This window comes from Acanthisitta chloris, unplaced genomic scaffold (assembly GCF_000695815.1).
Source record: "Acanthisitta chloris isolate BGI_N310 unplaced genomic scaffold, ASM69581v1 scaffold18366, whole genome shotgun sequence".
Lineage (NCBI taxonomy): Eukaryota > Metazoa > Chordata > Aves > Passeriformes > Acanthisittidae > Acanthisitta > Acanthisitta chloris.
The window spans coordinates 74,491-90,827 of NW_008678999.1; the positions used below are offsets into that span (position 1 = coordinate 74,491).

At 48.2% G+C, this 16,337-nt stretch overlaps 1 protein-coding gene across 1 annotated transcript in view; it reads right to left on the minus strand.

The window, feature by feature from the left end:
- The window catches only part of PTPRF (protein tyrosine phosphatase, receptor type, F), a 289,331-nt gene that overhangs the window by 68,181 nt on the left and 204,813 nt on the right, over nucleotides 1-16,337 (minus strand). The window contains exons 9-13 of the mRNA XM_009077131.1: nucleotides 12,844-12,855; nucleotides 5,401-5,670; nucleotides 2,035-2,616; nucleotides 1,350-1,483; nucleotides 212-356 (exon numbers count right to left, since the gene is read on the minus strand). Coding sequence (XP_009075379.1) covers nucleotides 212-356; nucleotides 1,350-1,483; nucleotides 2,035-2,616; nucleotides 5,401-5,670; nucleotides 12,844-12,855 — 1,143 coding nt within the window. The remainder of the gene's footprint in view (nucleotides 1-211; nucleotides 357-1,349; nucleotides 1,484-2,034; nucleotides 2,617-5,400; nucleotides 5,671-12,843; nucleotides 12,856-16,337) is intronic.

Here is a 16,337-nt window from a genome sequence, read left to right on the forward strand (position 1 = left end):
GAAAGAACTTACCACTTGGGTGCACCCACTCTGCCAAAGAGCCCTGATCCAAAACGTCAGCTGATTTTCCCCATTACACCCTTTAGCAAACTGCATGCCAGCATCCTTGCAGACCCACATGGGCGCAGACACTGAGCTACTCTGTGCCCAGGCAATGGAAACTGGACTGCTTTTGCTTTGTCTTCAGCAGTGTTGAATGTCTGACACTTACTGGATTGGGCAGTTCTGGCTTCGATCGTGGGGGTGTAGACTCCTACCCCCAGCTCTGAGCGGGCACCGAGACGGAACTTATACAACGTGTCTGGTTTGAGACCTTCCACGGCGTATGAGGAGGTTGGATCAAATTCCACCTTTTGCTGGAAAAAAAAGGCAATACAGATTAGTTGATGTAGTTGGAGAGTACAGAAAAGCTGGCGCTCAGGTCCCAGTACTATGCGAATAGGCAGCCCCATTACCCATTCTGGCCCCACAAAATGTCACAGCCATGCTGCCAAACCTGGCAAGACTCCAAGGCATGGAGATTCCTGGTTGACACACCAGGACTCTGCAGGGAAGTAGACCTCTCCAACAGCCAGACTACACTGCCTCATGTCCAGACTGCACTCACTGGCCTGACAGCTTTGTAGGAATGCTGTGTCTAGAGTTCAGACAAGGGTCACAGGACACACAAGTTTTCTTCTGAATGGACAGTGTCATGCCTGTGAAACAGAGTGAAGTCCTTGTTCTGGAGCAGCTGGGATCTTTAATGCACCTCAACAATGCTGGTAAAGGACTCGTTTTGCTGACACTTCACCTGAAGGGCACTTTTTTCTGGCAGCTCTCATGCTACTATAAATACGGGATAAGGAGACGACCATGGGACACTATGATGCTGTCATGGCACAGTTCTCGCTGTGCTGCCCTGAAGCCAGCATTACTTTTGATATATTTAGAACTGGACTTCCTTTAGGAACCTGCAGTAAATGTGGAAGGGCTCTCTCTAGGTCATCTTCAATCTGTTCCTTATATGTACCAGTCCCGAGGCTGCAGACACATATTGGAGGCCATTTCAGACCCACCTAGAAGTCCTACTGTTTGCAGTCATCAGCAGTAAGTATGCCTCAGGGATGCTGTCATGGCATTCTGGAGCCTTTCCAGTCCCAAACCAGGCACTAACTACTTTGCAGCACTGTTTAGATCACTTACACAGAAATCAGAGATTGCTATACTCCTTTCCTATCACACAACCCTGAGGCAGAAGAAACTTGGAGAAGAAACAGTCCTGTTACCACTCCAGCTCAAGCAGACACCCTTTCCAAGGTGCTGAATTGTGATGTCCAGCCCCATGTGCTGCCAGGCAGGATCCTCACCTGAGTGCCATCCTCCCCTTCCCAGTACAGCAGCTCATATTTGGTAATGCGTTCCTGAGAGGCAGGCAGCCACGTCAGCAGGATGCGGGTATCAGACTCTGCTTCTGCCTGGAAGTCAGCTGGCTGGGCAGGAACTGGGGAACAAACATATGGTTAGTGCCAGGAGAGGGGAGACGAGTCACATGGCTTTGCAAAGTTAGCCTTCCACTGTGTGAGGATCTTCCTTCATTTCTTCTGGAACTTTCCTTCTTCCCTCTACCCTGTATTGTACTCTTGAAACAACACAGAACACAAGCAAGCACCTCTGGGATGCAGACAGGTGACTACAGGAATTGCGCTCACTTTCAGTCCCTGACTGCATCACAGATCCTTTGTTCCACACCTGTATTCAGGGCCCGGCAGAGTTATATAGGTGCCAACATCCACGTCCAGGACCTTGTGTCATGTTTTTAGTCACTGTATCCCAGACAAAACTGTGGGCTGTTACTTGTATAGAGATTGATACCAGCTCCCCAGGACAACAGCTTAAATCTGATGGCTGTGGGGTGAGGATGCCCCACACCCACTCTGATGTGCAATCACTTGAGCACCAAGTGCAGCTGTGATGCCTGGTGCAGGTCAGACACACACCTGAGCCACACACCACTGGGGTGGACGCAGCCATGGTGCCTCACTTCATACGTACCCCCTTGCTGTGTTTTGACCTGGATGATGTCCGAGGGTGGGCCGTCGCCCACCGAAGTAAAGGCCAGGACGCGGATACTGTAGGTGGTCCCTGTGATGAGGCTCCCCACGGTGGTGAGGTGGCTGTCATCAGTGTTGTGTTTCTGCCACATGTTCAAAGGCAGATGTGGGTCGGTGGTATAGTACACGCGGTATCCTCGGATCTGTCCATTCGGCTCCTCCGGCTGCTCCCACTGGACCAGCATGGTGCTGGCACTCAGCATCCGTGCCTGGACTTTGAGGGGTGGACTTGAAGGAGCTTGTTCTCCTGTCCGGGCCTCGACCAGTTCACTGGGAGGACCCCTGCCAATGTTATTGACTGCGATGACCCGGAACTCATACTCCGAGAAGGGGCTGAGCCCTCCTATGCTATAGCGGGTCGTTGCCACACCATCCACCTCCTGGAACTGGCCCTCCAAGGATTTGGGCTTGTACTGGATGACGTAATATGAAATGGGGTCGGAGTTGCCTGAATCCCAGGTGAGGGTCACACTGGTAGCTGTCGTTTCAGTCACTAATGGCTCTGTTGGAGGTTTTGGCAGTGCTGCAATTGGAAGGCAGAGAGGTGTGATTTAAATAATTCAGTCAGCTCAAACCCTGCAATGTGCACAGGGATAAAAATGGAGCTGCCACCTCCCATTAACATTCTTCTTTAAAAGGCAAAAATCATTTCATACTCTAGAACATGCATTTTTATATTACCATATATTGCCTGAAGTGGTTCTTAATGGAAGGATAAACAGAGCAATCATGTTATTAGATGTGCTTGACGCACTTACCAGCAGCAGGCTAAATAAAGGTAATTCAACAGGGATGCAGGAATGTTTCTGTCATGGGGTTCAGCTGGCATTGGGAAGGTGCTCGCTGAGCTGGGCTAGCCCCAGAAGGCAGGTGTACAGTGATTTACAAAGGGATACAGTAAAGCAATCAGAGCACCAAAGGTAATTAGAGTTATGCTCCTGCTTCTGGAGTGACAGCATCTTAGGCCATAGGGAGTTCATGGACAGTGCTGTTAGATGGGTTGATGGGGGAATGCTTTGTAAGTATTACAGTACATGCAGGAGATACAGCCAGAGAAATTACCAACTTTCATATCCACTATTTCACTGGATGATGTGTCAAACTGCAACCAGACAATAAACTGTTACACAAGAACTCTGTGACACTGACATCTCTGAAGTGTTAATGAGAACGCAACTACTGCAAGCAAACATTTCCAGATTTGCCATTTTACCAAAAGAACGAAAAGAAGAATGAGTATGTGTGAGAGAGACTTGCAGAGTACACAAATACTTTAAGACAACGACTGAATTAAAGTCTACAGTAAGTTTAAACCTCCTACAAACCACTCTAAAGTCATTAGTGCCTTGTAATGAAGCTGTTCCTGACAAGGAACTAGGAAAAATGCTCAACCCAAATTAAGATCCTCAAGCACTTCATTCTTTGGCAAATCCATCAGGTTTCTAGTTTCCACATGGTTCAGCTGAGGAAGGCAGGCTCTTTAGCACAGGGCATGTCTGCACCGAGTGCCAGGGAGGATGCCTTTTCCAGTGCTACTGCAACATGAATACTGAGAGAATTGGTGAGGACTGAACAGGCACGAGAGGTAAGGGCATACAATCCACAACCAGACAACAAACCACTACCCATGGAAGACCCAGGGAGGGAAAACCCATCCTGCATAACATTATGGCCTGAAGCAATACATTTTCTACAGCATCCAAGAAATTGGCAGCCTCCCTCATGCTTTCAAGGACAGATGACACTCCTTCACCCTTTTGTTTGGAGAGCCACAAGCTTGACTCTCGCCAGCTTTTGAGTGTGCAGTCCCCATGTAAGCAAGAAGTAGGTCTGGTACCTTCAATACACTTAGTACAATCAGATCTGTGTCATTTTGCTTTTCCTGTCTGCTCTGCAAATAGCATGCCTGACAGCAAGCACAGGAGAAGCAACACTGGGGGAAGGAGTTTGGGACAAAGGCAGTAAGATATCCTGAGTGAAGGTGCAGAAAAGGCGGACAGGGAAACAAGGAGGAAGGCGAAGAATTAAAGGAGCTGAGTAGACTGCTCCCTGTCCTGGGCATCATGTCAGCCAACAAGGGGAGCAGGGAGCAAGGCAGAGTCATCCCAGGTACAAAGCGATGAATGCTGGGAACCATCAGTGCAATGGTGCAGTTCCCACCTGTTCCCTCCACATTCAAACCACCTCCCCATCGTACCTCTTTCTTCCACACACACTTGGCTATGTACTATAACCAAGGCAACCCCCATGCTCTGTATGAAAACAGTGGCTGGAAAAGGTACTGACTAGCAGGTGCTTTGAGCAAAGGGAGTAGTGTGCAGCTAAGGTCAAAAGCATCTTCTGAGCACCAGAAAAAGAGAATTTGCTGTTAATCTCCAGGCCAGAGAGGGCTAACACTCAATTCTGTGATTTGTTCAAGCAGGAACTCTGTGCTAAAGGTGGCCATAGTGCAGGAGGGGGCCTGCAAGAACAGAAAGACTCACAAGACGACATATCTGTGGAAATCTGAGTTACAAATCAACTACAAGGAGAGGAGGAAAGGGATACTGTGGACCTGCTGGGTCCCAGATGGCTAAGGCAGGACACCTTCAACCTCCTGGTTAGGGAGCTGTCTGGGTGGGCTGCCCTATGGTCAGCAGTCAGAAACAACGTCCTCTTTGGGACAAAGCTACCTGCAAAATGGCAGCAGGAAGCACACCTTAAGGGTAGCAACAAAAGAAAGAGAAAGGGAAAAAGGCAGAGCAGTAAGGGAAAAAGTTGACAGAGCAATATGCAGTGATTTTCAAATGAATACATATAGTTCTTCCCTGCACATGGGGGAGGGAGTATGCTCATTCTGTTGAGGCCCATGGACACCTCACATTGCTGGGATTAACCTTCTTGTCCTCCCCTTACTGCAAGAGGACATCTCTGTGCAAACAGCTCTCTGACTGCAGAAATCCACAGACCCTGCCCCAGGATAGCCCATGGCCTGACACTGTGCTGAGCTCATCCTGCTGATGTGCAGAACAAGCCAGACATTGCTAGGATAAACACAGACTCAGTGAGGTTCCCTTGTGGCATAACAGGAACCCAGCCTGACACAAGCTTGTCTTCCATCATACCACTTGCAGGGAGAGAGAAAATGACCTTCAGAGAAAATACTATACTGTGAGCAGGAAAACCAAAGCTGTGGATTTGGGAACCTCCCTTGCAAGGCAGAAAAGTCACAGAAGACTGCAGTCAGTTGGCTGCAGCCAAAAACACTTCAGCAAAGAGCTACACTACCTAAACCCAACCAGGAGCACCACAAAGAATAATTCCTTACCTTTGACAGTGATTTGGGCTGTGGCTTCGATCATGCCAAGGGAGGAGATGGCCACACAGGTATAGTTAGCAGACTGCATGATGTTATTCAGCTCCAGGACATTCCTACCGACAGGCATCTCGTCTTCTTTGGTCAGTTCCTCCACACCAGCCATCCACTTCACATAGGGCATCGGAGCACCTACTGCCACGCATGTGAGGTTCACACTCCCCCCAGGCATCACCTCATGGTTGCTTGGAGGAATAGAGAATCGAGGAGCAACACGCCGCACTGAAACAAGGAGGAGACAGCTAGTAGGGTCACAGAACCAGCAGAGAGCACTCAGCTGCATTGTGGGGGTACGTGAACAGGGGGTACATTCTTGCCTGGCTATCCCTCAGGACAGATAAAATGAAGTGCAAAAGCTGTTCACTACTTTGCCAAATTGCACACAGTTTGCTCTCCTTCCTTAGCCACTGGCATCTTATTAGAAGAACTCATTAAGGGACAGTTCAACCCATTCCCTTCAAACATAGCCTTTTGAAATCATATTACTAACATGAAACATTCCTCCATGTAAATTACATCCCTCTAATTAGAGAGCATGCAGAAATGCCAGTCACACACTCTCTCTGTGCAGGGTCCACTGAAGCTCTGCAAAATGGAATTACCTGCTCAATTTATTAGCTCTAGAGTAAAGCAGCCCGTCCCCTAAACCTCACAGGGTTTTGGCAGGGGCAGCAGAAGGGTTTCTTTCTGAATTAGCACACGTGTGCTGCTAAATAAAATATAATTCCTTTCAAAATGTAACACAGGTTCTACCTTAGCTCAGAAAAAACAGTCACCAGAGCTGCATGACATTGTCAGGGCCTGAAGAGATCACCTTGGTGGGCAGAAGAGAACTAATCCTGACAGATGTGAGATCATATCCATTTTGACAGAAGAGAGCTGGGCTGGCAGAACCCTTCCCACCTTTGTGGCAGCTCTTCGGGAGATGTATTCCTCCTTATTGCATTGCACAGCTTCTCTTCATATCAATCCCTTGCTGGGTATTTCATTCAAGACTTATTTGTAAGCAACTCTCAGCTACAATAAAGCTCTAAAGCTGCCTGCCATATGCATTCCCGTCAGGAAAATGACACTGAGAAATGAGGCCCCTTCTTCAGGGTTAGTGTTATGGGCCTATTTAAGCAAGGGTAGAGAAACAACTGTGCTCAGTAAATCTTTGTCTCCTCTGGGCAGGCTCATTTTAGTCTGTAGTTAAAAAGGGAAACTGCTTGAACGTGTCTCACCCAGCAGCCCTGCTCTCCTCCAGCCTCCTCCACCAGGAAGGCAGGCCCCGAGCAGCGGGTTCACGACTGACCGGCTCCCGAGGAGCCTCTCCCTGCCAATTACACTCCTCCATCAGTGCACCGGGCTGGCGGAGCAGTGAACCGCCGCAGCGCTGGGGGCAGGTGGAAATCGGGCAGGAGCCTGAGCAGTGCCAGCTCACAACACGCCACGGGCACAACCAGCCCCACGGGTGATGGGGGTCCAGGGAGTCATAGCTCTGCTGGCCTGACTCCTGCCATCACGGCATCTCCGCAGACAGTAAAGCTGCTGACAGCCCCATGAGCCACAGAGGTGTCAGCTCTGCTTGCCAAGCAGACTCTCCCCAAATCAAATTTCACTAGTGCTTTCTTTGATGATTCATCCTCAAACCGTCAGGCTTGCAGAAATAGACTGAACACAGAAGCCCCCACGCTAGCATGTACAACAGAGCTAAGACTTTGTGATAAATTAGACAATACTGTCAACATTGTGTGTGTACTACACATCGTCTCAGTGACAAAACAGGGCTCATTAGCTCCTTACCAGCCAGGGAAAGGATAACTTGCTTTACCCTTTTTTTTTTTTTCCAAATGCCTAAATCCAGAGTCTTGCTGGATGCTTCTTTTAATCAATTATTAAATCTCAAATCAATACCTACATGAGCAATCACCAGTGAGGTGTTACCTGACTGATGGGGCAGCGTTCCCCAAATGAGACAGAACTGAAAGTGTACTCAATTGCTACGCAGTCACAAGAATACGGACTTAACCTGATGGACATGGCAATGGTTTTACATGATGGCGTGTATTTCCAACCAAAGCATCCCAGCACCATTCGTTAAGAGTCAGGTTTCATTTTCCAATGAACATGGCGTTGAATTATTCCACGTAGAAGCTGTTCAAATTCTGTTCCCACCAAAGGACCAAACCCACCCACCCAAGCTGTATTAAAACAAATAAAAGCAAATTTTGAGGATATAGCCATAGGTATGCACAGAGCGCTCACATCACATGCACAAGGCAAACAGGCTGGCAGGCACTGGAGGCCACTACAGAGTCAGAGAGACAGTGGTGAAAGGGTAGGACAGGGAGAGAGAAGGTGCACAGGAACTCACATCCAGGGACATGGGGAGACAAGACACTGGACAACACAAGGCCATGCAGGAGGGTCAGAACCCAACATGCACAAACTGATTTTCACTTCCAGCCCTGTGAGACCAGTGGCAGCACAGCCCACTGCAGACTCCCATGAACCCCACACTGTGTCCCCATGTCAGGCATCTTCTTTCAGGGCGCTCCTGGAGCCATGCGAGTCCCATCAGTGCCATGTCCCCCCTTGATGTGTCCTTGCAGAGGCAGGGTGTATGGGTACTGTGGCTGTCTCTCCCCAGGGACACCAGCAGCTGACCATCACCTGCACAGGGGAGAGGCACTTCAGAGGGGCTTGGGGCTCTCTCAGCAGTGCTCTGCGGGGCAAAGGGAAGGGCTGATCTTGCTGGGAAATGATTCTCCTCCTTGACACACAAGGGGAGAAGTAGAGGTGGTTGGTGTGCTCCTGGGCCTAGAGAAGGGATGAATGGCAGGGAAACTCTCCTGTGGATCAAACAGTACAAGAAGGTACACAGACCTCACCAGCCTCAACACAGGCCATGCCTCCTGCGCATCGCAGCCTGCAGCATGCCAGGAAGTTGTGCAGAGCCTCAGCTCTCCAGCCCAGCAGTGGTTAAACAGGACTCTGCAGTGCATTTTTGTGACCCAGAACGGCTGAGCTGTGCTCCCCTCGTTAGCACACCGGCAGGGCTGCTGAGAAGGGCTCACTACTCTGCAGCAGAAAGCAGCAGTGCCCAAGGCACAGCAGCTACTAAAAATGGATGCCATGTGTAGGGGTCAGCTCTACATGGGAGGTGGGACAGGGTCAGGGCAGTGCCTTTGGTGAGAGATCTGGCCCAGACGATGCTCTGGCAGGAGTACGTGCAAAGGAAGGGACAGGCTCCATCAGCCTCCCATTCTCTTGGGGAATAATTGGCAGCTTCTTGTCCCAGTCAGTATGGAGGGAGAAGGGGAGATGCTGTCAGTTAGCATTAGCGAGAGCTGGCAGAGCTCTCACAGCAGCTTGCAGAGCACCATCAACACATTCCTCAAGCTCAAGCCAGCGATTTAAGTTGCTTGCTTTTCTAGCATAAGAGTCTGGTAATAATTTAAATCAGTATAACTCCTCAAAAATCAGCATTCTCAGAATTTCTGTCCAATTTACAAGTCAAATCACATGGGCTAGCACAGTCCACGATGCTACCTTAAGTGCTCCAGAAAATTTTGTTGTTCTCCATTTACTGCAGCAATGAAATTTCCCTTTTTATTCCAATTTTCTTGACAAGAATTTGCAATATTTTTTTAATCTTCTTTTTGGATAAAGATCAGAAGAAGGTAGTTTGGAGGTTTTGCAAGAACAGCACAGGGAAAATTGCTATGAATATTAAAATGATTTCAATGGACAATAGTATAATTCAGAGGTTTAGTTAAACCAGCAGACTGTCAAAAATGAGATTCATTATCATTCATCCCAAGAATCAGCATTGTAAAGGGCTCTGTGCTGCTCTACTATTCAGCACACCTCTCTGCTGAAAGAATTCCCTGGGAAGTGAAATGAAACCCCAGAGCAGTGAGCAGTGAGTGCAGTGCAACCTGAGCCCATGCCCTGGATCTCTCAGGACAGGGAGAAAGACAGCCTGGAGACTTGTTCCCTACTCGCTTGGGGGACTGCAGGAGGAAGGAGCAGGCAACACAAGAGCCACAAAGGTTGAGATTCAGAAATGTTAATAATTCAGCATGCATTAACGTGCACATTCCTTGCCTTGAGAGCAAAGAGCATCAATCGATTGCCCAGCTCCTTTCAGCATGAGGAGTGGCTGTTTCCCAATGTCTCAGGTTCCCTTTGAGGGTGATGTTACCCCCTTGGAGAACCAGGGACCATCTCCCTCCCTGCTGCTGTCTGCAAGAGCTGTAGGCACTGAGCTCAGAGCTCTCAGGCTGGTGCTGTTAGCCGCTCACACGTGCTGGGACACTGCTGGCATCCAGCAAGGCTCTGCTGGAAACACAACAGTGCCAGGAGGACTGCCCATGCTTCCAAAACTGTGTGGTGCTGCTAGGGGAAGGGAAACCAAATTACTGTTTCCTGCTGGCTGTCTTGGCCACACTACAGCTGAGCAAACGACAATGCTAACACCCCTCCCTCTAGCTTGCAGAGACCCAGGCACCTCTACTTTCTTGCTCCCAGTTCCACCTTTCTTTCCTACCATGCCTACCTGGCACCTAACTCTGGGCATCATCTTTCCCCTTCCCAGCACCTCATGGCAGGCTCACTGCGTGCTGTCCCATGGCGATGGAGAGCTATGCCTGTGCTCTGCATACTTCTCTGCTCCTCTGAGGCAATCCCAGCTGCTCTGGGATCTGTCATCCTCTCCCCTTTGCTCTTCCTCTGCATGAGGGAACAGCAGCCTGAAGTCCTGTTTGTTCTGAGGGAGAACTAGAACTGCCTGAGCTGCTGCTTCTTTCTGCTCCAAGCACAGCCAAGGCAAGTTTGGGGGACTCTGCTCTAACCTTCCAACTGGGATGAGCAGTAGCGTGCGCTGCTGTGGCACATCTTTGAGAGTGTGAGACTGTCCAATTTCATTACTTCAGCCAGGCAAGTTGAAGGATCCCTGGTGCACAGGGTGTGTTCTTGCCCTTGCCACACTGCTATCCTGCCAAAACTCCTGCCTTTCTCAGGACCCACCTCGCCCGAGTCAGGAGTGAATTTAGTAGCTATCCTCAAATGTGATCATCGGTCTGCATGGTTTACTCATCTGTAGACACCTTTCATCTCTCCCTAGTGCTATCATTTTAAGGAAGGACTTCAAATGGAAAGGCATTTGCTGGAGTCTCACAATCTATTGACAGAATCAACAGCAGGAGAGGAAAAATTGGAAATAGAAAAAATGCATTTACAGTCTAATCTTGTGCTCAAACAATGCTGTACTATTTATGCTCCCAATGCATCCTTGAGTGCTGACATTTTATAGACAATTTCCAAAACAGGGCCTTGCCATTTTTGGATTATATTTCAGCTATAACTTTTAGGTCTAATTATTTGCGCTGACAACCACATATAAAAGAGGATATATCATTACAGTGGTGCAGCACTGGAGACACATCAGCATTCAGCATACTGACATACTAATAGCAAAGTAAGGAAGAGCAAGATTGTGGAGCTCTGCAATTTGCATTCGCTCTCTGAAATTTCTCTGATGAAAATAACACAACATTAAGGAGGGGAATAAGAGAAAAGATCCACTATATCAAGATAAAATAACTCGTTAATAAATAACCTTGCAGCAGACACAGAGCAATAATTAAATGCATGGGTTAGCAGTACACAGTTTTAAGTAAAGCTAGGAAAATGTAAGATGTAATTATCAGTGCCAAACAAATTATAAGCATGGCAAATCCCAATGGAATATTTAGAAACTAATTTCTGGCTTCATATTAAATATTTGTGTATGCGGGTATTTTTGGTGGAGTGGGAAGGAGGGGTTGACACAAAGAATGAGAAATTCTCCACTCCTGCTGGCTTATATCCATTCTTGTCTGCTTCCCCTCAGCTAAACTATGTGGCTAAAACGTTTAAGCGCCCTGTCAAAGGTTTATTCTCCAGAGGTGCCTCAGCCACCACAGCAGCGCTCCAAATTCACTGAAATCTGGAAGGCTTTGTGCCTTGGCTTTAATTTCTTCTCTTTTCTTCCTTGTTCTCATTTTTCATCATTGTCTTGGGCTTAGGTAATTTTATCCTCTAAGAAATCTACTTTTAGAGGGTAAACAACAAAGGTCCCGTGCCCCAGTACAATCTAAATGAGAGCACGTTACAGGGAGCGAAGTCAGTGTACTGGAACAACTGCTATGACAACGTGTTAAAACTTGTTCCAGTGATGATTATAAGATCAACTCATCCAGCTGACTGATACTATGTGTGAGAGGAGCCAGAGTCTCCTCCCCGTGCCCCCTGGGAGCAGTGCTGGGCTGGAGAGCTGCTGAGAGCATCCCTCGCCTCCAGTGCATGTGGAGGGACAGACCTGCATAGAACCTGTTTGGTGAAGGAATCATCTCTAGAAACTAACTTGGGACTTCTGCCAAGAACACCAGCCTTCCTCAGCATGAAGTCATGAATGCCTCAAGCTAGGTCTGGAGCTAGATTTAATTTAAAAGCTGGAGTTGCCTTTCACTATTGTCCTTTATTTGCCTCTGGCTCTCTGGGAGCTGCAGGACAGAGCAGGGCAAATCCTGTTTTGCAGAGTGGCTATGAGCTCCTGAGCATGTCATCATGGGCCTCCCCAAGACATCTAGGGTATGGCAGGGGCCACTGCCAGAGCTCCCTGCTCTCCTGCCAGCACGAGAAAGACCCAGCCACAGGGAATAAGGGAGACGCAGACCTGCTCATGCAAAGGCCCTTGTCCAAGCATGGAGAATGGGCCACCTCCAACACAGGGACTGCTGAGGAGCAGGGAAGCTGCCTCAGCACAAGTGACTTGCATCTCAGCCAGGTGCTCCTGTTGCCTTGTGGCAAGGGAGGGCACTATGCTGGGTTGTCCTCCAGCTGAGAACAAAAGTAAGCTTTCCACCTCTAGAGCAAGTTAAAACTTTTAAAGCTACAGGAGGAACTGAGGAACCCATTCTCCCTAGCAGCTTGTGAGGGGATTTCAGATCATTCTGATCTCTGCTTCCAAAGACTGCTCTTGATCTCCAGCCAGAAAACAGCAGCAGTTTAGAGATATTAACACTTGCACCTAGCACAGATAAAGGGTTGAGAAAGACCCCACATACAGCAGCATGCACTTCTTCCTACCCTGCCTTGACAAAACTGCCCTGGTTGGTATTTGCATGCAAAATATATTCTGTGCATTTTAAATCTCAAGCAACAAAGGCATGCAAGCAAAGTATCAATGCCATCACCAGAGTCACAGCAAACAGTAAGCAGATTTCATCAGGCACACCATGGCTGTGCCTGGAAAGGAACCAGTCTGCAGGGCCCCCTCCCCTTTTGGGGATGGCTCTCCTCTCCCTACTGGAAAAGTCCCATCTGACGTGGCGTACTGTAGATGGATAAGAAGTGAAAAGGACCAACCTTCTCGCTGATCTGAGAGATGAAAGTTTGTTTTGTTTGATGGCAGAGTGCGATGAAGATGAGGAGGGAATAAAAAAAGACAAGGAAAAACACAGAGAGTAAAAACAGGCCAAGCTTCATCTGTCCGCACACCACTGAAACGACAAGACAAGACTACAGAGGTCAGCCATGACTTCCCACCGTGCACACACACCACTCCATGTCATGGACAAGAATGTGCTGCACTCGCACTGCTCTGGCCCAGAGCAGGGCCAGCCCCTTCACCTCCCTGCCCCACTCACCACTCCTTGAGTCAGGGCAGAGGGGACTGCACAATCCTCACACATTCAGATGGAGGGTGCCTCAGGGATGGCCCTGCATGGGGCCAGATGCTGGAAGCACAGACACGTTTACATCCGCAAAACACTCACACACACAGAGCAAGGGACTCCAGACATCACACAGACTGATGTGCTCCCACACACCCACTCCAGCGATAAAGATGATGGCAAAGGCACTTTAAACCCATTGACCACACACTGGGAAGAGCATATACGTAGATCTGAATTTTATAAAGTATGAAACAAATGCTCCAAGTGGTGAATGGAAAAGTCTTCTACCATGAAGAGTTGTTCCCCCTCTCCAAACAAAGAGCTAAATGCAGCAGAGAGGTATTAGGCAAATAACAGACATGCGCCGTCTCAGCTGGGCTCAGTTTTGGGAGAGCCTTATGGGTACACTGTGCTGCGAGTGAGAGATGGACAAGAAATCAGAAGGACAAAAACACCCAGAGAGAATTGAGCAGATCCCAGATTTTGTTCCTGCGGGAGAGACAGTAGAAGGTTAGTTGCATTTTCCTTATAGACAAAGGAGATCTTATTTCTCTAGCAGGAGTGACCTCACTCCAGCTACAGATCTGTGGCGTATCAACTGTAATCGAACCCTCGCTGAGAGAATACACAAATGGATTTGATAGCTAAAGACTGCTTATGAGTCACATTTTTGATGGGGGAAGGAGAAGGTGGGGGAAGGAATTTGCTTTTCAGCAGAAACACTGCAAATTAAAGAACAGCATGTGGCATTATACAGTGCAACAGTATGGTCAGCCATTTCCAGCGATCAGAGGACAGGATTTTAACCAACATTGACACGGTACAGGCAAGGCAACAAGCTACCAATAACAGATACCACAGTGTACAAAGTGTAATGGAGCTTGCCGGAGAACAGCAAAATACTTGTTTACATTTCTTCAACTGAACTGATACCAGGGGACCAGAACCAGCCAACTCAGAGCTTAATTGGCCCATAAGTGAGGGCCACAACCAGCAAGGACCCCTACCCAGACATCCCCGAAACAAACAGTCCTAGCTTAAGGTCTGGGTTTCCTCTGGCCTGCTTCAGACAGGGGATTTACCTCTTGGTCTACAAAACATTAACATAAGGCTCATTTGATCCTGTGAGACCCAGTGATGGGAGGGAACCTCTTTATTGCTGCTCCCAAGCCAGCACTATATTTCCTAATCTAATGGAGCATATCACATCTGCATGGCCTCACCAGACAGTGAGGGGCTCCTGCCTTCTGCTCAGCTCTTCCCAACAGGGAGGATTTGTTTCCTGCCCTTCCCTGCGAAGGACAGTGCTTCTAGCAAACCAGGCATGCTCACGAATGGCTGCATTTCTGGAAAGCAGCACTACATCACAATACGGCAACACAAACTCCAAGTCCTGCCAGTATGGACCAACTTGCTGCACTTGTTGGGACTGTGAGACTGAAGGGCAAAAGGCTGGTGAAGGGTGTAAGACGTGGGGAAGATGCTGGAACAGCTACAGGAACACCTGTCCTTGCTGCTGAAGCACAGCAGCTGCAAAGCCACCCCTACTTTCCTGCCCTTGGGAAGGTCTGATGGACCCCAGCCATACCACGGGGACTCACTGTGGTGCCACTTGGCCGGTCTGGGGGCAACGTGAGGGCTACTGCTGCAGCTGGGAGACAGCCAGGAGCCTTGTTTAGGCGAGTCTGGCAGGGACTGCACTGCATCAGTGAGTATAGACAGGAGTAGGCTCCAGCAGTGGCCTTCCCCACATGTTGACACTTCAGATTAGAGCTGGAAAGGTGAGGAGACACGTGTGAAACATGCTAATTCAAACTGATTACCTTCTGGTCTGTCAAACAGGAACAAGTTTAGGACCTATGATTTGTCACTAATTGCTGCATTATCTCTTAATCTCCTATTATATTAGTGGCTTATAAGGAATAAAAACCAGTAGCAGGTTATTTTGGAACAGCTGTAAGGCGAGAAGGAACACCTGGGCAGAAAGTTGTCTCTGCTTTTCCTTTAGTTAAGGCTTAAACAGCTGCTGCTTTATCTGAGATAAACCTGATAAATGGTAAATTGAAAGTTTCATCTCCTTACAGATCCCATTCACATGCTCCCTTATCTCCAGTTCTCTATCCATGTCACTCCTAAGCTAAGAAGCATGTTTTATCAACAGTTTTTCTGCTTTTTTACAGAATAAATGACTGAGCAGTGACAGTAAATAACATGTGCCCTGCCACCATGTAGGGACAGAGGAATTAAGACTGGGGTTACCCAGAGTATCCCTTGTGCAGAATACCATGGCTCACTAGGCACACTAGTTCCACAAACCTGAGCTGCCTGGAAGCTAAGTCGAACATGCCAGTCTAAGTGCAAGACAAAGCAAGTCAAGTCACAGTAGAAAAGCCACCAGAGGATAGCAAACTCCAGAAGGTAAAAACAGGTCTCCTTTTGAGATCCAAGTTGAAACAGCAAAGAAGCAAAGAGCAAGGCTGTGTCAGACACATATCTGCCAGTTCTGACTGTCAGATGGCTCTCGTGCTCTGTAGGCAGAAATTCCCATGCCAATTGAATTTGGCTTTTACCCTGCTACAGACGTGCTTGTCTATGCAGCAGCAGCAATACTCTAAACACAGCAGCCTGTTGCAGAAAGAATGAATTTGGACTTATGGGAGGCTCTGCTTTTCAATACTCTTGGGCATTAGCTCCCTGAAACAAGGCAGGGGGCTGTGGCCAGGATATGAATGCACAGGTCTAGGAGTTTAGATCACTAGCTCAAACAAAGGAACACATTTCGAAAGCTTTTCAGAGTGGGAAGCCAATACTGAAAGAAACAAGAAAGTTCATTATCCCAATTGGCTCTGCAATTCTGCTAGGAACTGCCAGCATCTGTCCTGTGTGGAAAACCCTCTGGTGCTATGCAAGGCATTAATATAAAGGCCAACACAGACACTTTGGAGTCCAAAAGACAGAGAGGTTAACAAAAACCCAGAGGGGGATGAACCTGTTCTTGCTTATCTCCAAAAGCACATCTTGTGTCTCAAGGACTCCACATAAATCAAATTTTATCCTTTACAGCTTTTAGTGGTATAGAGGAACAAAAGGACAGATTGTCTTTTTTACGCCAGATTACATGAGAATAAGACAACCTCCCATTATATCCGATGAACAATGTTCTCATGCCACAGTGATGAGTAT